The sequence below is a fragment of the Ceratotherium simum genome, chromosome 6, assembly GCF_057802395.1.
Source record: "Ceratotherium simum simum isolate JZ-2026a chromosome 6, ASM5780239v1, whole genome shotgun sequence".
NCBI classification, from domain to species: Eukaryota; Metazoa; Chordata; class Mammalia; order Perissodactyla; family Rhinocerotidae; genus Ceratotherium; species Ceratotherium simum.
This window is the reverse complement of record NC_141905.1, coordinates 87,251,524-87,277,166: the sequence shown is the minus strand read 5'-3', so window position 1 is coordinate 87,277,166 and position 25,643 is coordinate 87,251,524. Positions and strand designations below refer to the sequence as shown.

The 25,643-nt window shown below is 45.9% G+C and overlaps 1 protein-coding gene across 5 annotated transcripts in view; it reads right to left on the bottom strand.

Annotated features, from left to right (window-relative positions):
* Nucleotides 1-25,643, bottom strand: part of MGMT (O-6-methylguanine-DNA methyltransferase) — a 307,254-nt gene that overhangs the window by 36,476 nt on the left and 245,135 nt on the right. For all 5 annotated transcript variants that reach the window (XM_087432865.1, XM_004438867.3, XM_087432867.1 and 2 more), the window contains exon 3: nucleotides 14,526-14,686. In XM_087432865.1, the coding sequence (XP_087288991.1) occupies nucleotides 14,526-14,686 (161 nt within the window). The remainder of the gene's footprint in view (nucleotides 1-14,525; nucleotides 14,687-25,643) is intronic.

Sequence of the window (25,643 nt, the reverse complement as noted above, 5' to 3'; positions counted from 1 at the left end):
TTTAAAACCTGAGAGGGAAGAGGAGGAAACATGCAAGCATCTGAGTCCACGCTCCTCCTCTGATCATACTTTCCAAAGTAGCCCTCACCATCCTCACCCATCCCTCTGCATCACTGTGGCCTGGTTCACATTTCTTTGAAGTAATTATATCACTCTCTGACAGTCTAGGAGATATATACAAAATATACACGTATATGCACATATATACACACACACACACACATACATATTTCCCACTAGAATGTAAGCTTCATAAGGCCAGAGTTTTGTTCATTGCTCAACTCCAAGAGCCTAGAAAAGGGCTTTGCTTATAGCTCAATAAATATTTGTTGAAGGATTGATCACCTGAACTCCTTTCTTCACGGTGTGGCCGAGGGCTCTGCCAGTGATGGCATCTGCTTCCCCAGGGACTAACAAGGGGAAGGGCGCACTGGGAGACCTGGAATCCTTACGCCCCCAACTGATATTTACTTTGAAGCGGGTGACATTTATTTATTTTTTTTAAGTCCAGCAGAAGGCATTTAATAAATGTGTTGTGCTGAGTAATTTCTAGGACTTCTGACTCTAATGTATAAAAAGGAATAACTAATCAAGGGTCACTAACAATAGTGTCTGAGGCAGCTGGGAAGTGGGAATCTCGATGCTCGCCCATGCTTCCTTCCACCTGTCTTTGGAAGAAAGGGCTGGGGCACACTCAGTCTGGGGGAGGGAGGGCCGCATAGCCGCTGAAGTCGCAGCACACCTCCCAGGGGTTCTCTACAAAGCCGGACATTTCCTGAAATCTCCCAAGTGTCCAGAGTTCAACCCAGGATGTCTAATTTACTTCTATGGCAGTTCCACAGGCCAGAGTTCCCCAGACTGCGCTTGGAGGAACATCAGCATCCCACAAGACATGAATGGGCAGAGGAACTGTGGGAGGAGGTTTTGTATTTGGGGCCGTTTGGGAAATTTATGAACTACAGACCTTCTTGACCATCAACGGTATACATATATGTCAAAGGTTCTGAGAAGTCCTGTTACAAAAAAACCTGTTTACCTTCGTTTAAAATTTCCCAAGCTTTTTGGTCATGGAATCACTTCCTGGTGAGACATCTGTTAACATCCCATAGAACTATGTTTCACCCACTGGCCTAGACATGGTTCCTCTACGGTTTACGTGGAGTCTACTTGCGTCTTCTGAAACCCCATTTGTGCTTAGCTGAGCTCAGAGCCCTGCAAATTCCCTGCCTGCAGCAGCAGCAAAAACAAGGGAGTGACTGGTGGGGGCGGTACTGTCCCAATTTCCTTTCTCATGGCGTGGGGGGCAGCGTGGAAGAGGACAGCCTTGGCTGAGTGCTGCGGCTCCATGGGAGGCCTAGCATTAGATGTCTGGTTGGCAGGAGAGGCAGACACAATGATGCCCTCATTAGCTTAGCAAAGTCGGCCAGACAGACAAGTTACGAAAAGTTCTCAAAGAATCATCGTGCCAGGCTGTGAGAGAGAGCAAACAGCTCAGATCTCTAATACACACTCAGAGTTTGAAGTTTTTCTAGGATCCAAGGCTAAAAGTGTTGAATTTAGAAACTCAAGGTTTTATAAAAGCTCTACAGGTGCCCTGCAGTCGACTCAGAAACGGCAAGTGTGCAGTGCCTGGGGCGGGAGTGGCAGGGGTTTGGCACAGCTGCACAGTGAGGCCACGTGCAAAGCCTCAGAGAAGGGCTCTGGCCTTGGATGCAGGGGGTCTGAGGGCGGGGTCTGAGGGCTGACTCTGCAGCAGCCCCATGAGGGGCAGTCACACACCTGGGATCCAGGGCCAGCCCAGACCTTTGTTCCTGTGTCCTGTTCCCAGGCAGGTGCCACCTACAATATTCCACGTGAGATCTAGCCTTTCTCGGTGCCCTCCACCCTCCACCCCAGCAAGAGAACTGGTTCTATCAACCAGCATGGCTATGCTTGGGTACGAAGGAGAAGGAGTGGGACCTCAAGGCAGGCCTGAGAAGGTCTTGATAAGGTAGTCTGCACAAGGAGAGGGCAACTTACCCAACGAACACGTCACATGTGCTTCTGCAAAGAGCAGAGACAAAAGGAGATGGAAGGCTGAGCTACCGCCAAAGGGGCTTAGACTTTAGCGGGGTGTCAGGGGAATGCCTCCCTGTGTGTGCCCCAGAGATGCAGCCGCCAGTGCAATAGATGTGATACCCGTGTTCATGCAGCGCCTCAGCCAAAAGCTCCAGGCTTTTCCTGGGAGGCCTAACGTACTACCAAGGAATAATCTTCTTTAACTGAATGCTTTTGCCATCTTCCCCTTGTAGGATGAAGAAGGATATGAAAACAATTATGTTGACAAATATATATCAGGAATTCACTAAAAAACACAAGGCACGCCTTTCCACACATGTCCTGGTGTTGAGACTCAGCTGGCCCATTATCCTACATCCCCTCACTTTCCCTTCTGCAGAGCAAGAAGCCGTGCTTAGAAGGATGGCCTGAAACCATGGCCGTTGAATTGAAGTCGGAGTACTGACAATAAAGAATGTTCATGGTGCGGGAGATGGCTACGGCTCTCCCCGGACACACTCACCTCGGCTGCGGCTCTGTGTGGCCTGCCTATGCAGGCACGTGCTTTGACCTTCTCGTCTCAGAGTCTAGCAGTCCTTTCATGTGGCCATTTATTGTGACCTAGACCTTAGCAGGATGACAAGTAGTTCTTTTTCCAGTTACATTACTGGTTGGCTCCGTTGGTTAGTTGTCCTCTCTGAATATGGTGGGTTTGCAGCAACCTTAGGTCCTGTGACCCACAAGGTGTCACCAGCAAAAGGAGGAGGGTGTCCTTGGTCAGTTCTGTTGGATGCCAAGAACAGCACTTCAGAATAATAGCCTGTGCCTTCACCGAGTTCACAAGGCCAGGCAGGGCCAGGTTGCTAACTACTGTTGGGATTCTGGAGACAACCCTCCTCCAGGAAGGCAGCAGATGTTTCCTGTAGTGGGTCTTTGGCGGTCTCATTTCACCTTCGTGACAACTCTACACATCATTACCATTGTCCCCACTCTACTGATGGGAAAGCAGAGGCTTAGAAAGGCCGTTATGGGCTGAACTGTATCCCCCGCAAATTCCTATGTTGAAGTCCTAACCCCTAGTACCTCAAAATGTGACTGTATTTGGCCTTTAAAGAGGTGATTAAGTTAAGATGAGGCCGTTGCGGTGGGCCCTCCTCCATCTGACTGGTGTCCTTATAAGAAGAGGAAATGAGAACACAGAGAGACCCCAGTGGAGTCTATGCACAGAGGGATGGCCACGTGAAGAGGCGGCAGGATGGCAGCAATCTGTAAGCCATGCAGAGAGGGCTCACAGGAAACCAAATCGATCTTGGACTTCCAGCCTCCAGTGTAGTGAGAGAATAAAAGCCTGTTATTTAAGCCACCCAGCCTGTGGTTTTTGTTACGGCAGCCCAAGCTGACTAAGACAAGGGTACAAACACTTCCCGAGGTTGCTCAGGCAGTCAGAGATGGTGTTGACTCCAGCATATCAGGTGGCCGCTACCGCAGCCCCTCACACAGCACGGAAGCTTTCAACGGTTGTTCCCCAGGCTCCATACAGGCTGAGCACGCTGCCTGATAGCCCTGGCCCAAAGGCAGGGTCCTATGTGGTGATGGCATGCCAGCTCGGCACAGGGACGAGCCCAGACATCTCTGGAGACGACACCTGCCAGGAAGAGTCACAGGGAGGGCGCAGAGCGAGGCTGGCTTCACCCCCCCAAATCCCTGCAGAGGCAGCTGTGTCTAGGCGAGCTACAGAGAGCCCAGTTGTACACAGACATGACTCAGGTCAACTGTTCTGGCCTAAAGGGAAGTTCTGCCCTTCAAAACCCAGGGCCAGCAGGGCACGGACTAACCTGGCTCACCTGGGAGGCGGCCCTGGTTTTCTCCATCACACACTCGAACAGGGCTGCTAGAGTCCACAGGGCTCTGAGGAATGAGCTGCCAGCCCAAAGAGTCGCTGCCCCTCAGACCATCACCATGTCAGAGGTCAGAGCCCAAAGTTCCCCAAGCACCTTTAGTGGATGGAGCAGAAGAGAGGATTCCTGCCCGGTAGCTCTGGCCATGTAAATCATATACGTTCTGTAAGGACTAGAAGTCTTGGCCTGAAAACCAAGACATCACCTCAGAGGCCAAACCAAAGGCGAGTGTGCCTGCTTTCGGGGTCGTGCTGTGGTCAGCCGCAGTCAGCCGGCTGACGCAGAATTCTAGGTGGCTCTCTCACCGCACGTGGATTCATGTGGAAACATCCAGAGTGGTGAGGTGAGACTCTCCTTCCAAATGCTCCACAGGCACTCTGCTCGGCTCTCCCTCACTCTAGCCCCCCAGACCAGAGTGAGGCAGGAGCTGTGATCACCATCAACCTTCACACTGATGAGAACAACTTTTATTAATACAAATTGGGCCATTAATAATATTTAAATGCATTAACTTTAACACACATAAACAAGACCACCAATGAAAATTCAAAAATCCTACATTCTAGAAAAGGAAACACAGCCAGGTGAAGAGTCAGGGGCCCCCAGCCAGGTGTTAATACCCTGAGACCACGGTGAGCCATGCATGGGCCCAAGATGCAGGCTGTGGCGAACATCAAAAGGTGTTAATGGTTTCAATATTTATCTGCTGCAGGGAAGCACTCTAAAAAGAAGACAGAAAAAAAATTCTGCTAATGGCTGTGTCTTTGCCATTAAAATGAAAAGCTTAATGCATCTTATAATCAGAGGACAATTTGCAAATCATTAAGAGAAATGTAAAATTCCATTAAAATACAAATCAAGAGACTCTCCCTGGACTAATAATCTTTTTGATATTATTTTGCATTTCACTATTTCTGTTCCAATACCCAGGCCCCACAAATGATCAGTTCCTGAACATGCTATTTACCACAGCCGACTTCTTTAATGAGAGACTGAGAGAAGGATAATCTGCTATTCAGAGCAGGTACTAATGAAGAATTCCATATATTCTGAAATTTAATTAAAACCCCAAAGATTTCAAATTAGATGCAATTTGAAATGCCTGGGGCAGAAATACATGCACTTGCGTGGCGAGGGTACCACACCGAAAGTTGATACCGTAATTGGTCTTGATGTATTTTTGTGTTGCCGGGCTGAAGCACAGAACTCATAACCATATAAAAATTCTCTGTAGATTACCTGCTCATTGAAAATGCCATCACTCAGGTAGTTCTCTACTAAATTACCATGCTACTAAAATGCACAAAGTGATTCGGAGAGTAGAGTGGCACAGCTGGCCGACGCTGCCAATGAGTTATGCATGCGTCAACGCGGCCTTTTTTCTTAGTAAAATATGCTCAGTTGAATATTAAAATATAATTGGCATTCAACCTAAGTAGCTTAAACCATTTTGTTATCTTCTTTTAAACCGATTTGGCTCCTCCACAGTTATTTTCAAGGATGCGATTCACAAACTAATGATACCATCATATTCAGCTAGATTTGTGCTGGTTTACATTTGTCATAAATAGGTGCAGTTTCTACAGCCTGCTAGGGACAGCCTTTAATATTAGCTGCTCTTGAACATCAAAGGCCCAATTCCTGGGGAAAAAAGGGGGGGGAATATGCCATTTATGTTGGTTCTTGCATATTTTATTCTAAAAAGAGGAAGAGATGCAAATTTCCTATGAAAAGTATATATCTTGGCCAAGCAACGAGCTCTGTATCTCCTAAGCTCAGTCACTGGGTCTGACTCAAATTGTCCGAGGAAGGCTGAGAAGAAAATCATGCAGTTGGACCCAGCCAAGGACATAGTGTGCATTGTTAGAGAAAGCAGACAATGCATGCACACAACACACACATAAAGAAGTAGGTCCTCTTCTTTACACAGTATGTTTTGTACAACAATTAAGAGCAGTACTCAAGAAAAGAAAAAGTAGTTGCCATAGTAACGGAGATATTACATATTTTTCTGCTGGCTGAGGGGCAGGGCTCACTAGAGATACATATTTTGGACTAATCTGGACTTCAGTAACTGAGTGACGTATTAAAGAGCTAAAAAGATTTCCTTTTCCCCTACTTTGTTCTTCAATTTTCTTCTTCAGAAGTATTTTGTGTGGCATTAAAACATCACACAGCGCCCTAGTGAGCTGAGCCTCCCGGAGGTCTGCTCTGTCCTGGTGATTCCCACCCCACGTAATCAGGGAAGCCACACTGACAGCCTCCCATCTCCAAGAGAGACGCTTCTCCTCCACGTACATATCTGATTTTTCTATTCTCACATGGGAAACAGGACCTTTAAAGGGGAATGTGTGCTTGTAAATCTTATATTCTGAGTTAGCTTGAATATAAGGGTTGCAAGGTAAAAATTATGTGTTCTAAAGCATTCAAATTAATAGTTTTTACACTTTTGGCTCCTACAGATGGTTTTACAGCATTACGGACATTAATTTTATATCAATATTTACATATTTACATATTGATAACCTATAGTCCAATTCTGTGTACATTGTTAACATATCATTTTCCCTATAAATCCAGGTAGGAGAGAGAATTCTATTTACTATTGCTAGGATGATATCAAAATTGCAGTGACACTGCCTCTAAAACGTGAATATATACAACATTTTATGGCAACAAAAATATTAATTTAAACATTCTCTTTGGAAGCAGCACACATTTGTCTAATGACTACAGTGGCAATAAATATTTCCAAGACGCATTTAAGTAAAGTCTTTTTTACCTTAAAATATAGACTTGATAGAAAATTCCTATGTTTCAAAGACCATTTCAAATGAAAAATTATTGAAGAAAGTGACGCCGTTTACATTTCCTAGTAGGCAGAAACTTGATTCCCTACTCCCTTTTTGAGGTGAAGTACACCCAAGTCCAACACGCAGACATCGCAGATGACCCTTCTAAATGCGTGAACATAATTAAGGATGGCTTTTATTTTTAATGGAAACTTTCACTGGTCTGCTGTTTAATTATTACGCTAGAGCTAACAGTTACATTTTAAGGTGAATATTTTCCGGGCCGGCCCTGTGGCTTAGCGGTTAAGTGCGCACGCTCCGCTGCTGGCGGCCCGGGTTCGGATCCCGGGCGCGCACCTACGCACCGCTTCTCCGGCCATGCTGAGGCCGCGTCCCACATACGGCAACTAGAAGGATGTGCAGCTATGACAGACAACTATCTACTGGGGCTTTGGGGGAAAAGAATAAATAAATAAAATTAAAAAAAAAAACAACTCTCAAAACTCAACAGTAAATATTGTATGTCAATTATTAAAAAAAAAAAAAGTGAATATTTTCCCATAAAAGCAGCACTTGTAACAATTTCAATTATAAGTACTATTTATTTGTAATAGAGACCCTACTTATATCCTACAAGGTTTGAAAATAGCTGACTTTTAAACAGTCTTTGTGGTTACCTTTCAAGCTTGCTTAAATTATACTGTGTGATCCCCGTGGCCTTGAGTGAAGGCATTCTCAAGTTCATTTTTTTTGTCTGATTCATGGAAACCTCAGGGAATGTAGGATCTGACCACCTCTTAGATTTAGGATGCAACTTTCACTTAACTAGGCTTCCCAGGAGTCCTTGGTAATTACTGATTAGTCAGAGGGCTCTTTGCACAGGGCCACCATGAATTTTCTTGGGGTCCATGGGGCCGTGGTTCCATTCTAGCCACTATCAGCATCTCAGGAGCTGGTACCGATAGACCAAATCCTCCCCCGTGGGAGGGAGTGGGCACTTAACTACAATTTCTCCCTCGAGTAAGGTGACACTGTGCGTTATGTGAATATCTAACTCCATCACAGCAACCCCAGGACTGGATCTGCACTACATACACAGAGAAGCAGGTCAGCATCCAGAACCCAAGGCAACCTCGTCCCCTCTACTGGCCATTCCTACTGCTCACGGGTCTCCAGAAGAATCTAGAGCTTTACTCATCTGGCTATTTCAAAGAAAAAACATATTTTTGGCCAAAAGTATCTGGACATCTTCTGAAGTCTCTGGTTAGCTTTGCTGACACGCTACCCTGGGTACCCTGGCAAAGTGCCGGCACCCAGCAAGGCTTTAGACACTCGGGGGGCATCGACCTGATGTGATTTCATAACCTGACAGGCGAGGTGCTGACGTGAAACCCGTCTTGCTCACTCTCTCCAAATCAAAAAGATGAATGATATATTGGCTCTCCAACCTTCTCACTTGGCTATGTGCAAAGCTCTAGATCAGGAAGACATAGGCATAACCTAGAACTTATTTAGGTTGTTAACTATAAGAGCAAAGCACTTCTTAAATATGCACAGTTACGTGTCTCAAATAAGAATCATTATTAAATTAAGAATGTTAAATTTAGTATAGCGTGAAGAACACAGCAAAAGCACTTGTAAGAGCTGGAGTCATTTCAATAAATTCCTTTAGAGCAATCATTCTCAAAATAGGGCATATAAAAATATATACACACATATACCTGTGCATATGTATATATACACACACATAAAAATATATACGTGTATGTATATATTTGCCTAAGATTTTAATATGTCTTGGGGAGCAGTGAGAAGTATAGAAATTGTAGGCATAATATTATGAATCAGCTTTCTAGAGCATTCTGATACATACACCCCTAGATGAAGGGACTGAGATACGAGAGTAACTTGAAAAAGCTGTTTACTTGAATAAATCATAACTGAAACTTTAAAAACTCTCTCCCTGTCCAAGACGGTTGCACAGTGCAAAGAATACACAACTACTAATGACAATCGCCAGGCATTTCAAAATACGAAACAATGAACGAAGACATATTCTGAACCTCAGGCTCTTGGGCCCATGAAATTCACCAACACGCCAAAATGCAGTCCTCAGTCAAGCTGAAGAGCTGACAGTGAAGTTCACTGATTGTTTCTGAGCTGGCTTGGCCAGCACAGCCCATCCACGAGGCTAGCCCCCCACAAATGGAGCCAGAACAAAGCAGGCGAGCTGCCACGGTGCCAACAAGAGCCACTGCCCCCCAGGGGCTCAGCCACCTGCCCAAACAATGTTCCTTTCTGCTCTGCTGGGAGCTCCCAGAGAAACCCCCAACCCAGGACACACAATTCTGGTAACATAACATTTTTGTTCCACTGAGGGGCTGAAAGTGATGTAAATATTCAAATGTGAACGAGGCCAGGCAACCAGGAAAGGGTGATAAGCCCCCAGAGGGGTGCACCTCTGCTCTAGGAAAGGGATGGGCACCAGCTGCTGGTCCCATGAAAGCAGGGCCTACAGCCCAGACAGAAGGGACCGTCTGAAGAAAGCAGGGCTCTCCTGTGAACAGCTCTGGAAAGGGAAGAATGATGGTGTGGGCTGGTCTTCCAGTTTCACAGGGGAGGATTCTTGGAGATGGTTAGCCGAGTCCTGAAATGTCTCCAGTGAAGACAACTGCTCGCTCTACACCCCAGAGATCATTCGCTTTCTCCAATTCCTGCCCCACTTCTGTTTTTAAACATTCCCGCTTATCTTTTCTCTCTGGCTCTAAACCGCAAACACAGGTTGGGTTTCACTCTCCACGACGGAGGTGAGGGGCTGCTCCTGGCAGTGGCCTCCTGTATTGATTGGAGACATCTGACGACCTGCCCAGCACCTTGAACTGGTGGCCTGCCATCCCCTCTCAGGCTTTTGATTCAGTCTTCATCCTCACCTTTCCCAGCGTCAGCCTCAGAAGGCCCCAGATCCGATCTCCACATCTGCTCCCTGAAGAACAGCTCTGCAGCTCTGGGGCTGAAAGCAGTACCTTTTCCCAGCTGTTTCCTTCCCACCTAATTTAAGTGCAGGGTTGTATCTTGTTCTAATCAATAAGCGGGCATCGGAAGGTTACACACCTTCCAGCTCCACCAGGTAATATCTCAGCAAGGTCAATCATTTTTATAAGCCCTCATTTAAAATGCAGGAGAAGAGTGATGGCTACCAACCAGACCTGTAATGCATCTCCTGTTCTAGCTCTTCTCTTTAAATTGATAAATTTTTTTTTAAGTTCAGGGGAAAACATCAGTACAAGCTGCCGGCCAGCACAGAGCGGCCGCCTGCAGTAGATCTGTAGGGAAGGCTGGAGAAAACCCGCTGTCTTCCTGCAACACTGTTTCTGGACAAACTCAGGTCGGACTCACGACTCATAAAGCAGACGTGAAGGACACCCAGACAGGCTTGAGGACACTGACAGGAAGAGGGCTCAGTGCCCTCCTTCCCGGAGAGCCCACCTGTGGGTCTAGCAGGGTGTGCTGGCTGTTTCCTGGTCATGAGTGATAGCCAGGGGACAGAGGTGCTGTGCCCCTGAAGGCCGTGGGGTGGGTGGGGGGCTGGGGATGATTACCCTTGCTTGGCTCCCGAGATAGTCTTTCAGTTTTAAAGGGCTGTCTCTGGTGAGGGCCCGAGGTAATGATGTTATTCCCTTCCTTGTCATAGTCTGACTGCCCCCACTGGAAGGCACCCGGCACAGGGGTTCCGTATCCAGGACACAGTGGGGACATGATTAATTCACCCTGTGGGGCCTTTCCCCTACCTCTCTGGAAGGGCTTTTAGTAGAGGCCCTTTTCAAAAAGGATCAACAGAGATCCACAGATGCGAGCATCCTTTCTGAGGCTCTGTAATAGAAGTTATAAAAAACTTACTTCTAGCCAGCAGGTTTAAAAAATGCAGATTTTACTACTGTCATGCAACTGGATTTCATAGCTACAAGCTAATAGCTGTGACAAAGGAATTGTTAAAGTGTTAAATATTTCATTTAAAAGGGAACATTGCAGTCACTTTAAAAAGAAAACTCAGAACTCATCTGTTGAAAACCGCAGTCTGTGAGACCGCACAGGGAGGACGAGCTGAGATCCACACTGTTCACACGGAGGGGCTGCCTTGCGTGGGCGTCCACATCACAGGGTCAGGCCCTTCCCCGGGGAGGGGACTCGCCGGGTGCCCGGGGAAGCCCGCACCCAAGCCTGTCAGAAGAGGCACAGAGGCCCTGGCCCCTGAAGCCTGTCCAGTCACACTGCTAGGAGGGTCTCCATGAGCGAAGGGCTTAGAACACGTGGAAAGTACCGACACACACTCTGAATCTGAAAGCCAATCTGAGTTTTCTGTAGGTCTGCTTTTCTTGAACTCATTGTGAAATACTGCTTTGGCAAAGCGCTATTTTTACCATTCTAACTGCTTTTGCCACTGACCTCTAAGGCTACTTTAAGACATATATTATACAAAGAAGCTAAATTTTTTAATAAATAAATATAAAGACATTAGGAAGTGTTAATAGAAAGTAAGTTTAAATGATATTTCATTATGAAAGAAATGTTAAGTAAAAATTTATTTCAAGAATAAATGCTTCACCACATAACTATTTCTTGGAGAAAAATAAACTCAAAATAAACAAACTGACCTTTGCAAGAGGTTTATAGGGAGGACTTGACCTTGTGCTACAAGACTGCTAGCTCTTGATCAGAGTGGCTAGAAAAAACGATTCTGTGGACACTTTTAATAAACAAGATTAGCAAAATCCAAAAACTAAAAAACACAAAAAAGGAAACTTTTTTTTTTTAAAGAAAAGGCCCTACTACTAAAACAACTATCTCATGAGAAATTACAATACATCTTATTCAACAGCTCACCATTCAATTTAACTTCTTCAACGGCATGATGAACCCCCTCCCACGAACTGCAGCCTCCCTCTCCCAGAGAAATCCTGTCTGTCCTGGCCCAAGAAAAAGGCAGCCCCAGAGATGTCCAGAATTCTGGTCAGCAAGGGCAGCTTAACAGTTCCTTGGTAGACATACCCAGATCATTAACTTGTTACTTACCAAACTTTGGAAATTCTCCAAGACAAGAAGTTGAACCACATGAAATCTCCAATATTCGATGTTTTAACCTACAAAAATGGCAATTTCATATGGTTCAAGCTAGCAAACATTTTTGTGACTAGCCTTAAAAAAGGAACAAATGGGGAACCAGTATGCTCACCTCACAGAAGGATTCTGAAAAGGAAAGGTGGTCTTGCCACGCACAGAGGGGCTTTCAGCAGCAGGACAGGCCATGCTTGGGCCTGAGGGAGAGAGAGCGGAGGCCTGGACAGAGGGGTCACGAGTATCACAGGTAAATGTGCTGGAACTCGAGCATCACCTCACTTACAACTAGTTTTTGTAAAACAAGTTGAAATGGGTAGATCTAGTCTAAATCTCAGAAGAATATGATGAAAAAATGATATGCAAAAGTATGTTAAACATGTTCAAAAATTAGTATGCACAGAAAATAGAATTTGTCAGGGAGGCATTTATTGCATGTTAAAATGGACCCACTCCTCCCCATTCTTTGCGTTAATCCACAGCTTCCAGAGCGCTGAGGCTGTCGGAGGATTTTCCTTCTGTGGGACTTTCTCACTCACCGTGACCTCATCAGCTACCAGATACAAAGCAGAAAGAGAGCAGAGCCCACTACCGCTGCACAGAAAGAGGGCGTCACCACATCTGGGGGTTAGTGCCAATTAACTCCGTGTTAGCAATTGTATTATAACCATCAGCCACCTCCCTTCTTAAACCATAAAATCCCCACACCTGGTGCCTGCTCCAGAGTAAGTGATTGAGCTAAATTAGAAAAACCTGGCTTGCACATGCTGAGGCGTGGGAAATCCCAGCCCGACGGCAACCACTGTCAGCAGGTGGGCCTGGCCCAGGGGACCGTGCCCCCAGGAGGGTGCTAGAAGCTGCCCCCCGCCCCAACCTAGCTGGAGGGGACCTCAACCCGCTCAGAAGCGCCTGACAGCACTGCGGGGCTGGTCCTACAGGAGGAGGGCTACTGGTGTGGCTGGGTGGCCTTCCTCCTTACCCCAACGGCTGTTTCCAGCTTGTCCTGGTCGCCCTGATGGACCATGACCACGACCAGCTGGTCAAGGAGACATCTTGGCCTGGTGCAGGCCCAGAGCCAGGAGGCAGGGTAAATGGCCAATGCCAACTCTCTTCAAGGCCTGAGGACGGGACTTCAGGATTTTACAGGCTCACTCCCCTCCCACTCCCATTAGATTACAGATACCTTCTGCCCTGGTTTTAACTCTTCTGTTCTGAAAATTTCAAAACCTTAAATTCTAGCTCACTGATTTGGTAGACTGAAAGAGAAGGGAAGCCAGCTGGGCAGTTCTCTCTGGCTCCTTGGCAGAGCAGGAATCCCCAAATGGCAGCAGAGGACAGAGGAGTTCACTGCTCCGAGATTCCCAAGCCTCTACTTTAAAAACAAACCACATCTCCAAGCTCCTCATACCGAACAGCAAAACCCCCGCCCTGTGCCTGGCACACAGGAGTGCACAGTGAGCAGAGTCACCCACACCCTCAGCTTAGCCCATCACCTCATGGCTGGGAGAGGGGGAATCCGAGCAGGCAGCGAGCGCTGGGCAAGGGGGCAGCCAGCAGCCATAGCACCACCTCGGCCCTGTGAGGGCCCCATTCACACACGCAGATGATGGAGGGTCCTGGACATGTGTAGAGCCTTGTGTAAAGGCCCACTCCAGCTCCCACACCCCATTCTGGAGCCCCCACTGAAAGAAACCTTCTGTAGACAGTTCTAGATGACACAAGGGGCTAACAAGGCACCCTGTTCATGACGGTTGTATACTTTCAGCTCATTTTATGTGCAAAAAATATTCAAGGTTCTATCTGTTCGTTTGTCTGACCTTGTTAGTCAACTCAGGTATCAGGTGAACTTGCAGGAGTTACTCTGCCTCCTTCCCCTGAAAACTCTACTCTCTTTGCAAGTTTGTTTCTGCTAAAAAGGATACCAGCAAAATACTATTAAACTTATTTAGTAAATTCCATTTTCAAATTCAAGACTGCTTTAAATTTACCTTACCTAAAATCTCAGGGTAATTTTTTTCCTTAAGTATATGTACGTGTACATTCACACATATCTATCTGTCTATAAATACTCATTTATATTAAAAAAAAGAATGTCTGGGAAAATGTTTTTAGGTTATCACAGACTTCGTGTGCCTTTAGCATACTACATTTAGGCAACAAGATCTCAATTCATCTTTAAGAATATAATATCTAATTATGGTAAGTTTGATAAATTAAATTGAAAACTTATCTGAGAAGACGCAAAGCTGCTACCCACTCTGATGGAAGTGTCACCAACTGAGTTTATGGAAGTGGCTAATTGTCCATGTACAAGGCTCATTTTCTGTGCTGTTGGCAAGCAGATAGTTTAAGTTAACAATAAGCTTATTGAAAAATTTACTGCCATTCAGATGTGTTCCTATTTAAACCTTTCAGCCAGCAAGAGTCAAGAGTTGATCTGCATGCATCATTTTTATTGCCTTTGCCAAGAATTATGTGACCATTTGCCAAAACTAACACAACCATTTGGAATGGGTGGAGATGGAGAACTCTTGTCCTTACAGCGTGGCCACATGCTGTCTCTGTTTATATGATGTAAAAATACCACGTTGGTACAGTCAATAAAATGAGCTGTGATGTAATGTAAGTGATAGTTAATAAGTCAAGCTCCCTGAACGAAACACTGTGAGACGGCTGAGTTACCGACCTTGCTGGAAAATGGGATGGTGAAGAGCAGGCAAGGGGAGTTCTTTGAGGACCGCAGGCTCGTGGAAGTAGGCATCCAGCCAGGCTGTGCACTGCATCAGGGGCTCCGCCATGTCCTCTGGACTACCGAGAGGCTCAGGAGGAGCAGGGGCCTCTACGGGGCTGCAAAAGTGATAACAGGAGCTTAATAAACCTGTAGCCTCTTCCTCCCCACATCCGAACAGCAATCACCTACTGCACCTACATGGGTAAAAGTCTGTAGCTGTTTCATAGGTACGTGTGTCTCAGTTAGCGTGCAAGAGGCGACACAACCGCAGAAAGGTGGACAGGGTGAGGACGAGGGCGAGGGTGCCTGGGAGTCACTTCATCCACGCCTCCACCTTCAGCTTTAAAAAAGAAACCTACCTTATTTTTCTTTTTTTAGTTTTTATTTCCTATTTATTTTTTTAAGTTAATTTTTGTAATGAGGTCACATTGGTTTATAACATTATATAAATTTCAGGTGTACATCATTATATTTCAACTTCTGTATAGACTGCACAGTGTTCACCACCAGAAGTCTGGTTGCCATCCATCACCATACACATGTGCCCCTTTACAACTCATCTTTGAAAACAAGGGGCGATTCCTAGGAAGGAACGTTTCAGTACTTGGGCTCTTCCCATTTGGGGATCTAAACATTTGCAGTCTGCTGTGAAGCAGGATGTGATGGAGCAACAATGACAAGCACAGAGGCAGGTGGGTATGTGCCTGCCCCTGGATGAACAGATGTCAATTTGCATCTATTTTCATCTCTAAAATCACCAAGTATTCATTATTGAAAGTATTTTCCAGAAATACTATTAGAGTAATTAGACTGCATCATCACCCTGCCACCTCCCACCAACTTTGAACAACAGAATAGCAAGTCCATACACTCTCCATCGCTTTGTGCTGCCTTCTAGGGGATTTGGTCCACTGATTCTCAGGCTTCAGAGTATCTGACTGAGTGCAGGTCATTCTGAGAGCTGTGATCCCCATTACCGTCTATGACTTTTATGCCCAGATTGCTATTTGCTTCTTTTTCAAATCTTCTTGTTTGTCTATTATGGTTGCTACTCTCTCTTTTATCTCTTTAAGTTAAAATCAACATATTTTAGATTCGCTTCAGACAGCTGTGTTGTTTTTTCTACTCGAGTGCTCAATCTTCTGTTTGTGGGATCTGTAGCTGCCCCTCAAGGAACTGACTTTCTCGTCTTCAGCAGGGGCTGATTCTCTGGGATGTGCTCTGCTAGACAGAGACAATGTCCCTATGGAGGGGGTTCACTTTTGTTGCTTCTCAGCACTAGAGTTTTATGATAGATCTAGTTTTTATTTCAGTTTCCTAGGACCTACAGAAGCGCTGGCCCCAAGTCTGATTTCTTCAGATGACTTTCCTTCCCTACCTTCCAAGACCCTGGACACATGACATGCTTCCTTGTGGCTTTCCAGTCTTGGCAGGCAGAGTTTCCCTAGCTTCCTTTTCAGATACTGCAGCTTTTGAGGCCTTTGGGGGAAGACGGAAAAGCCACTGCGAGGTAGGTGCAAGCAGCTCTTGCTGAACCCTTCACACCTTCCTTCCCGAGTCCGGGGCGGGGGGGGGGCTGGTGCGTTTCCTTTAATCCACAGGCTGCCTTTCTTCAAAATGCACTCACTGCCCTTCTGAGGGACCAAGCGAAGTGGAGAGGCCACCACTCAATTGGCAACGCGGCCCAGCACAGGAACAATGGGTGTGGCGGAAGCACCCAAGAGCACAGGCTGACTGTGCCTGCGTGGGGAGGAGAGAGACCCTAGTGTGTGCAGGGCCGTGCGGATCCAGAAATGTGTGTACTTCATCCCCCAGGCAGTGGGGAGTAGGTGACAACCTTCGCACAGGGCCTGGTACACAGTCCTGTGCTGGAATCCAGGCCTCTGCGTCATGGGGCCTCGTAGGTGTAAGGGTCTCCACCGAGGTCCTAGGGCGGAATGCACGGGGGTCCCTTTTACAGCTTTCACAAGGGAATGGGAGGTGGGTCAGGGATGGCTGTCTAAGCTGTCAGTATAAACAGCGTTAAGAAAGGAACCAGGGAAGCAATGGAAAAAGAAGAAACGAGCCCCAAGATGACCAGGCAGAGAGGGACAACAGAGACCCAACTCCCGCAGAGCTGGCTAGAGTCAGGCGATCCTGCCAATGACACAGCTGGACGGAGCCGGCCCAGGCCTTCTCCAAGCGGCCGCCTTTGCTAGATCTCGGCGAGCGGGAACCGCATGGACAGGGCCCTTGGTCAGCCCCAACCCCGAATCAACAGGGCTCTTGTAGGGCCCAGTCACAAAGAGGCCTCACAGGATTCGGGCTCACTCCACAGGCAGGGGACGGGGCCTGTGGACCAGGTGACAGAATGACCTCTCAGAGGCATTCCTGGGGATGGAATGTTGTCTTCTCATCACCCTGATTTCTCTCTCCATTAGTGACATCTGGTCATGGAAAGGAGAAGTGTCCCCTGCTTGGCTTAAATATTATTCAACTTCAGGGAGAAATTCTCAGTCACTCTATTCTCACTCTGTTCCTTACTTACTGAATAAACAGGGTACTGGTGATATCTAAAAAGAAAGGTGGAGAAATATGTCACGTGCTTTGCCGTCCTGCTCCCAGGGGATGGAGGGGTACTAGCACTGAGGGTAAGCTAGAGCTCCGTCCAGACAGGGCAGAGGACACGCAGCCCAGTGGGCACCTTACTGTCAACTACAGGCTGTGAGCAGGCGGCCATCTCCACAGGACGCCTGCTCGAACAGAGCTGATGTGCCCACGTCACGGTTCTCGGCCTGCGGGGGGAGCTTCCCTCCCAAGGACACGCGAGAGAGGAACAGGGACCGCCTCAAGACCCTGTGCTGAAGCACCTTGGCCTGGCGCCCACCCCAGAACTGGCTGGGGTGGGGGTGCTGGTGGAGAACACACCCAAGGCCAGCACCTCAGAGGCCACAGTCGGTGGTCAGGGCTGGTGGGGTCTTCTTGGCCACCCCCACAACAAACGGGGTGCCTCGGGTAAGGAGCATACACCACGGGAGATGGGCATCCTCCACCGAGAGGCAGGGCTTCTGCACCCACCAATGGCCTGCTTTGCTGTGACAGTGACGACTCCTTCCTCAGACACCCCTGAGCGGAATGGGGTGGGCTCGGGCACCCTGAGACACTGCCACAGTGGCGGCCACTTCCTCTGCGGTGCTGAGGGAATTGAAAGGGGAGCTGTGTTTCCTAGCATTCCCCACTCTTAAAAGGATATTTGAAGAATTTTTATAGTAGTAAAATTCATCTTAAATTGATTTTTTATGCTTGTGCTAAAGATCTCAACCTCTGATTTACTCTGTAGTTCTCCTTTTTAACTCTTTCTCTATTGGCATTAGATAACTATTCATGGGTGAAATGTAATTAAACAGCTTTGATTCTGAAGCAAGGATTTATGAGCTTACATTTAAAATGAATGGCATTAAACACACACATAAAACCAGATTTTTAAAGCCATGACACAAATTTCCATTTCTACAATAAAATGAAATTTATTCTCTGCCCTGCCCTCTCCTCCAACCTCGCTTCGCTTGTCCCTGAACAAGCCGTGGTGTGACAGTACCACAGCATCACTGACGGCCGCTCTGATTATGGGGGAGTTTCTCCAGGCTTCCTTACCGACGAACCCTGAAACCCCAATCATTACGGGCTCTGTGGCCCACGCTAGTTTAAATCCCACATCTGAGTCCTCCCTGGGAGCCCAGCAACTCACCAGCCACTGAAATGCAAACACCTGTGGCCAATCCCAGTCTCCAGGAAAGCACTGTGGTGTGGGGGCCCAGACAGTGCAGCCTGGGCACCCCCATGAAAGCAGCCGACAGCCAGCACTGCAGATGGAGACAAGACCTCGTCCCGAAATCGGCTGGGATGATGCAGACAAGGGACATCAGAGTCTATCTGCCCAAGACCTTCTCCCAGGATGTCATTTGTCACCAGTAAGAGTATTCCTGAGGCAGATATCCTGACACCCGAGCCCTTTCACTTCTTTGTTTTAACTTGGCATGAGAGGGCTGACTAGTGGCTGGAAAATGAATCTGCCTTTGTTGAGCTTTTCTACATATGACAATGGAGAGCACTGGGTACCTGAATACAGCAAACATAAAGTCGCATGTGGTTTGGTTTAAGGGTTTCTTCAAAAAATATGCAACTGTTGGCAATCTCAGGGATTACTCTAAGAAGAAACAGGATGACAGCGCAGCGCCGTTAGGGGAAGCTCCCAGAACGTGATGTGTCGGAAGGTGCCATGACATTCTCGTGGAGTTGTGGCCTGTGAAAAGCAGCCCTGACCCCTTCCCTTCGTGGGCTGGAGAAAGAATGTTCCGGTGTTGACCTGTATTTCAGATTTGTTTTGATATAAACCCGTCCTTCAGCACAAACCAGGGTATAGAAAAGTAGGTGAAATGCTCCAGAATAAACTTCTGAAATGTTTCTAATAAAGCAGGCAGCGATGCCTTACCTAGATATACCAACGGAGAACCCACAACTTCACAGCCTTAGACACATGAGCATAGAAGTTATCCAAAGAAAAACTGTGCTTCCTACCTGCAAGAAGCTCGCATTTCAAGACACTGACGTTAGTGAGAAAGGGAAGGGACAGCATGACACCCAGGGAAGCTGAGAGACTAGAAGGTGACAGTGCCAAATTTAAATGAAATGGCCCAGAGGACAAAGGCCCATCCGCATGGCAAGTTCTGCCGAGCGAGCTCAGGTCGGCCCTTCCCACTAGGTGTGTGATCAGCGAGGCCGGCCAAGCGCTGGGCTCAGGCTGGTGGAAGCCGGGCTCTCGGCAGCAGGGCGCCCGAGAGCCAGGAACTCGCCAAGGGCCAGCGTGAGCCGCCTGCAGTGGGCAAAGTGTGCCAGGCCCCCTAGAAAGCACTGCTCAAGGTCTAAAACTGCATCAAGTATCGTTGTGAGCCCGGCAGGACATGAGGAAAGCTGTAGGCGCATTCTCAGCATCATGTCCTCTAGGCTCCTCCCACATGACAAATCTGCTCAACACTTTAAAACTAAACTGGCTTGGCACGAGATTCGGGGATTCAGATTTTGGGGCACCTCAAGACTTCACTGGCAGTAAAGAATCACTAAATCCTCAATTCTGAATGAATTCTACTCCCCAAAGACATTAAAATGTCATGGACTTGGCTTAAATCCCATTTCATCCAAGAATACAGTCCAAAAGTCCTAAGTTACATCTGATTAGTACCATTAGTTACACCCATGGGTAGATCGTGGAACACTCTGGACTGAGCGCGCTGTGCGTTCAAACGCCTCTCTTTTGACCCTAGTACTTTTCCAACAACTCTCTTCATAGGAGAAACTGAGTCTCCTGGTTTGGGAATGTTAACTGCGGACACTTCCAGGCCACCCAACAAAAGAGTTCCAAAGACTCGTATTCTTCTGAGTTCATCTGGAATTTGGCAAAACTTGACCCAGGATGTGTTCTTCAGCCAGGCTGGGAGACAGTCTGCATAAAACATGTGAATAGTTGGGTACACGTTTTAGTGGGAGGAAGAGTCCAGAGCCTTGGCCGGGTAAGCATTTTAGACACCTATAAGATGAGATACGTTTCCCAAGCTCAGCATATCCCGCCTTCTCTGGCTTCCAGGACGTGGTGTGGAGGGCGGGAGGCCTCCACGACTCAAGGGTAGAGTGCCAGACCTCACAGGCTCAGGAAGGCACACATTCTCAGCAAAAATTTAAAACTTCAGTAGAGGTGACTTTATAAACATCACGTGGAGGGCCGGCCCCATGGCTTAGCGGTTAAGAGCGCGCGCTCCGCTGCTGGCGGCCCTGGTTCGGATTCCGGGTGCGCACCGATGCACCACTTCTCCGGCCATGCTGAGGCCGTGTCCCACATACAGCAACTAGAAGGATGTGCAGCTATGACATACAACTATCTACTGGGGCTTTGGGGGAAAAAGTAAATGAATGAATAAAATTATAAACATCACGTGGAGACTCTTGCTAAATATCACCGGTAAATGCACAGTTATGTCTGATTTAACAGATCTCTGTTAGATGTGTGTCTGATGGATTTGTCCTTGCTAAAGCTCAGATGTTTTTTTTTCCAGTGGTAGGAGTGAAGACAAGAAATAAATTATGCTACCTGCTATCAATAAAGGGCTTTTTTTTTTTTTTAAATGACAAGGCTGAATAAAGCCTTTGAACTCTATATTCTAACCTAACTTAGTGGTCTGATTCCATTCAAGCATTTATTGAGGATCCATTATGTACGTGGCTTATTGGCAAGAGTATGGACTCAGGGTTTGTATCCAACTAGGCGGGCAGGCAGGGCAGCGGTAAGATACAGAGGTATGAGCGATTCCTGATGTTTCACAGATGCCCCCGAGCCGCTCTTCCCTCCCAGATTAGGGCTTTCACAGGCCATCTGATGAGTGAACAATGCAAGTGATGGCTGTGACACTGCCTGGTGGCCAGCAGCTGTTTGGGCAACATGACCACGTATGTGTGACAGAGTTGTGCAATTATTTGAACATTCTAGAGTTATATTAGCACGTAGGGTAGAAAAAGGAAAATTAAAGTGTTCATGTTCATAATAAGAAACACCGATCTCAAACAATACAACTGAATTAAAGAAGAAAAACAAAAGGCCTGCCAACAGGCCGTCATCTGTTGACACACTGGAGCCTCCCTATTGCTAATGATGATGACAGTGATGATGGTGGCAGTGCTTACTGAGTGTTGACTGTGTATAAGGTGCTGTTCTAAATGATGCCTGTGTTATCTCACTGATTTCTCATAGAATCCTAAGAACAATACGTATTCAACTCTGAAGGAAAAATTAATAAACGTATGAAATATCAGCAACATATGTAAGTTTACACAACGAACAACAGGTATGATCTATCTATACGTCTATATTTTAACTCTCTAGGACGAGAGGTCCTCTACTCATAACACATGAGTTTACTGATAGACTTTCACGTGTTTGGTATTAATGCCTGTTTTCAAAGACCTGTTCTGTACAAAAGGAAGAGACTTCCTATCCATCATACAAGACAATAAGTCATGAACACAGTCCATTCCTAGCTTAGACAGAAGTCAGCAGGAAGGCCAGTTGGAGTTCTGACGGTTAGCGCAGCAAACCATCACTGAGCTTTTACCGTGTGGTTCATAACAAAGTGGACATAAATCCTGCCCCTTGCTTTATGCCTTCCATCCCACAACCACACACCCCTGAAAATGAATCTACACTTACAATCCTGTCATAGGCCATCAATGGTTTACGTCCCAAGGTCAACGAGAGGAGGAGGAAGAGGTGGGTTAAAATTTAACCGGGCCCCAAATTACTCACTTTATGGGTGGTCATAGGTATGTTGCTTAAATTGGATATCAGTTTTTAATGGGCATCCTAAGCCCTCAAAATTTGGGGCTCAAATTAATGTCAGAACCTAAACAAGACCACAGAGGAATGTACTGCTGTGTTTTAAAACACCCACCAAAAATACAGAGAAAATCTTATGTAAATTTTCAACTCTTCCTCATATAAAGTACATGTCATAAAAACTGTATATTTTTTCTTTTTAAAAATTGATTTTTAAAAATACATCAGCAATAATAAAACATATTTTTAAAAGACAATTTAAATAGCCTATCTGGCAGTCTAGAATGCCTGAAAAAAGTCTATTTACTTTCTTCCCTAAATGTTCAAACTGTTAAAAGAAAAACTGTATTTTACCAACACTAACATATCATTAAAAAATCTCTACTATTTGACAGATGAAGATAAAAACACCCCAAAACTACAGATGAATTATCAGGTCCCTAATGATTCTAAAACAATTACGGGATGCAGAACAATCTAGTTAAATTTTATTCAAAAGCTTACTACACTTGTGTTTTCTTTTATTTTTCTATCAAGAAACCCATGAGGTTTAAGCACAATTCATTATGTATGAGACCCCACTTGCAGTGCTTGACTGTTGATTAATAGCAAAGTTTGCTGTATGTACATTTGCAACATTAGATGCATACAATATGCTAACTTATTCTTTCACTGAAACTAATTATTTACAAAAATGACTACTTGAGACTACAATTTATTAAATGCATGCATCCAGACTCAATTTGGCCCCAAAAGACAGCCTGGAATGAAGATCTTTTACTTGATGTGACAACTTCTAGAAACGCAGTTATTAATACTGTAAATGTGGCAAATAAAGAGTTCAAATAGCCTTATGTCTATGTTGCATTTGCTTCTCACCAGCGAAGCCGTGAACAAAGAGGCTTTTTAAGGTTTCACAGACATGTGAGAGGTATATTCCTCTTTCCCAGCTTAATTTAGCTTCTTATAAATAAAATGCTTATACATTAGCAATGAAATAGTTTAAAAAAGAAATAATAGCTAACATAAAAGAGGAATAAAAAGTCCTAATCAAATTGCTGCTTAAGTAGATTTATTACAATTCTGTCAAGAATAAATTTAGTTCATTTGTGGAAAAATATCTGTAGAAAGATAAAACTTTTAGAGTCATTCCATCAGTCTCATCAAATTATTGGAACTCCCACAAGGGTACTTCTTTCCCAAAGGATCTTTGGGGTTAGGTAACTTGGCAGTATTCAACAATTCTCCTCCCTACTTCCAGAAAAGAAAGCACCAAGAAAGAATCCATCCCTGAACAGGAATTACAGATGTCTCACATTTGGATGTAGATTTCAAATGGGGTACCTGGTCAAAGTGTGTGTGTGTGTGTGTGTGTGTGTGTGTGTGTGTGTGTGCGCGCGTGTCTTTCTCTCTCTTTTTTTTTGGTGTGAGGAGATCAGCCCTGAGCTAACGTCCACGCCAATCCTCCTCTTTTTGCTGAGGATGACTGGCCCTGGGCTAACATCCGTGCCCATCTTCCTCCACTTTATATGGGACGCCACCACAGCATGGCCTGACAAGCAGTGCCTCAGTGCGCACCCAGGATCCGAACCCGGGGCGCCAGCAGCGGAGCACACGCACTTAACCGCTACACCACGAGGCCGCCCTCCACGCTCCGCCCTCCCCCAACCCCCCATCCCCGCCCACCATGAGTGTCTTTCAGGCTAACTCTATAATGCATGTGGCCCAGAGCAGCAGTCACCTGCTCTGAGCATCCTCCTCTATAGTCTGGTATCTCTCTGCTAGGCCAACCCATACACTCTCTATAGCTGCCCCTTCTGATGCCTCAAAGTCTCTGTGTGGCCTTGCTCTACTTTGCTGAGGGTGTGAGCCACTGCAAAGAGGAATCGGACTCCTTTCTTCACATGCCAAGATAAGGAAAATCAACGTCTGTGCCCAAAAGATAGGATGATAGTGCAGAAGGTCATTACATGCTCTGTGCCATTAAAGTTTTGCAAGGACACCTAAGGAAAAAGAAGTCACGGGTTTCAAACAAGGGCCTGCTCTGTGATGTAAGATTTTAGGGACCTAGAGGAACTGAAACACTAGGGAGATGGCCTTTGCTTTCTACAATAAACAAGTGTTAAGACAAAAAGTAAGTAACATGAGTATGGGAAAATCTCAGGGCATGTAGTCAAGATGGGTAAAAGATGAATGGTTTTCTACCATGCAATTTAATATCCCAACTCTCTCAAAAACACAGCCAAGGTCAGCCAGTCAAGGCAGCTGACTACAGAAGTCCCAGCTGAGAGAATGTCTCAAGGTCACACCTCCATTACACAATATGGTACTTTGGAAAGGTGGGATCCACTGAATAAGGTTGAGGATCAACTATATGAAAACAAGTCAAGGTCAACCATTGTATAAAATTTCATACTTGCTATCTACTGAGTGCCTAACATGTGGCAGGGATGTAATTAAAAACTGTTCTATATTCATTCCTCCCAAATAACCCTTGAGGGAGGTATTATGATCTCTCTGTTGTAGAAGAGGAAACTGAGGTCCAGAGGTTACGTGATAATAACATAACTAATGTATAAGAGATAGAACCAGGATTTGAATTAAAGTCTGTCTGATTCCAAAGACCTTAATCTCTCGACCATCTCCAGGAAACAATGGCCATCCCTTATCATGAAAAGTCCATATGTTCACATGCTCTATTCTTGCTAGCATATATACCACATAGCATTTAGATTTATGCTTTTATGTCTAGGTAACTTCTGTAAACTTTCCTCTAATCCACAGGACTATCATTTCAAGACAACAAGAATCTGAGTGCCAAATACAGTTCTGTTATATTCTAGAAGCTTCCAAGAAGAAAGACAAGGTGCCCACACTATAGGGTCTCAGGCTCATAGACAGTAGCCCACCGGGTATCACTGGTACACACCCTTAAAGGAAGGCCATGTTTATATTTAAATGCCTCAATGTCCAGTCCACACAACACACAGTATTCCTTTACACAGGTAAGAGGCCTAGGTCTTAGAATGTCCCAGGCCCATCATCTTCTCCGTACTCAACCCTCCAGAAGCAAGGCCCAGACGATAAAGGTCACAGCGCTGTTCTAGGTGGCTCAGCAAACCAGCAGGGCAGGTCTTTTGCTAAGGCAGGTATGGGCCTGGGCTACATGAAGAAGTCAGAGGAAAGGGCTTCCCACAAAGGCTGCTCCGGGTATCTGAATGGAGAACCATGCAAGGTCACGGAGCTGGCCCTAACTCTGCCTCCCAGCCATGGGATCCTATCTGGCACATGCTTGGTGCTCAATACTTGCCCGGTAAATGAATGAGTAAACGAGATGCAATGGTGTTAACACGGCCACCACAGCATGTGCACTGAAAAACACCTGCATTTCAGATTTTATTTTTCCAATGAATAATTTGCTGAAAACCATTGCCTAGGGAGAAGAAAAACCCACAAAGATTTTCTAAATAGTGAATGCTACATTTCTCTGCCTTTTCAGATTTTGTAGCAGACTGTTGAATAATAAAGTTTGTTAAAGCCCGGAGAGCAGGCATCACTTCCAATTTGATAGTACCCTACAGTCAAAACCTGGAAGTATTTCAGATTTGAAGACACAAAACTAAGTGGGCTTTCCTTCGTGGCTGTTCCATTCCCCACTCCTGATATAAGGCAATCTCATAATGAGATGAAACAAAGAAAAATGAAATTAAACA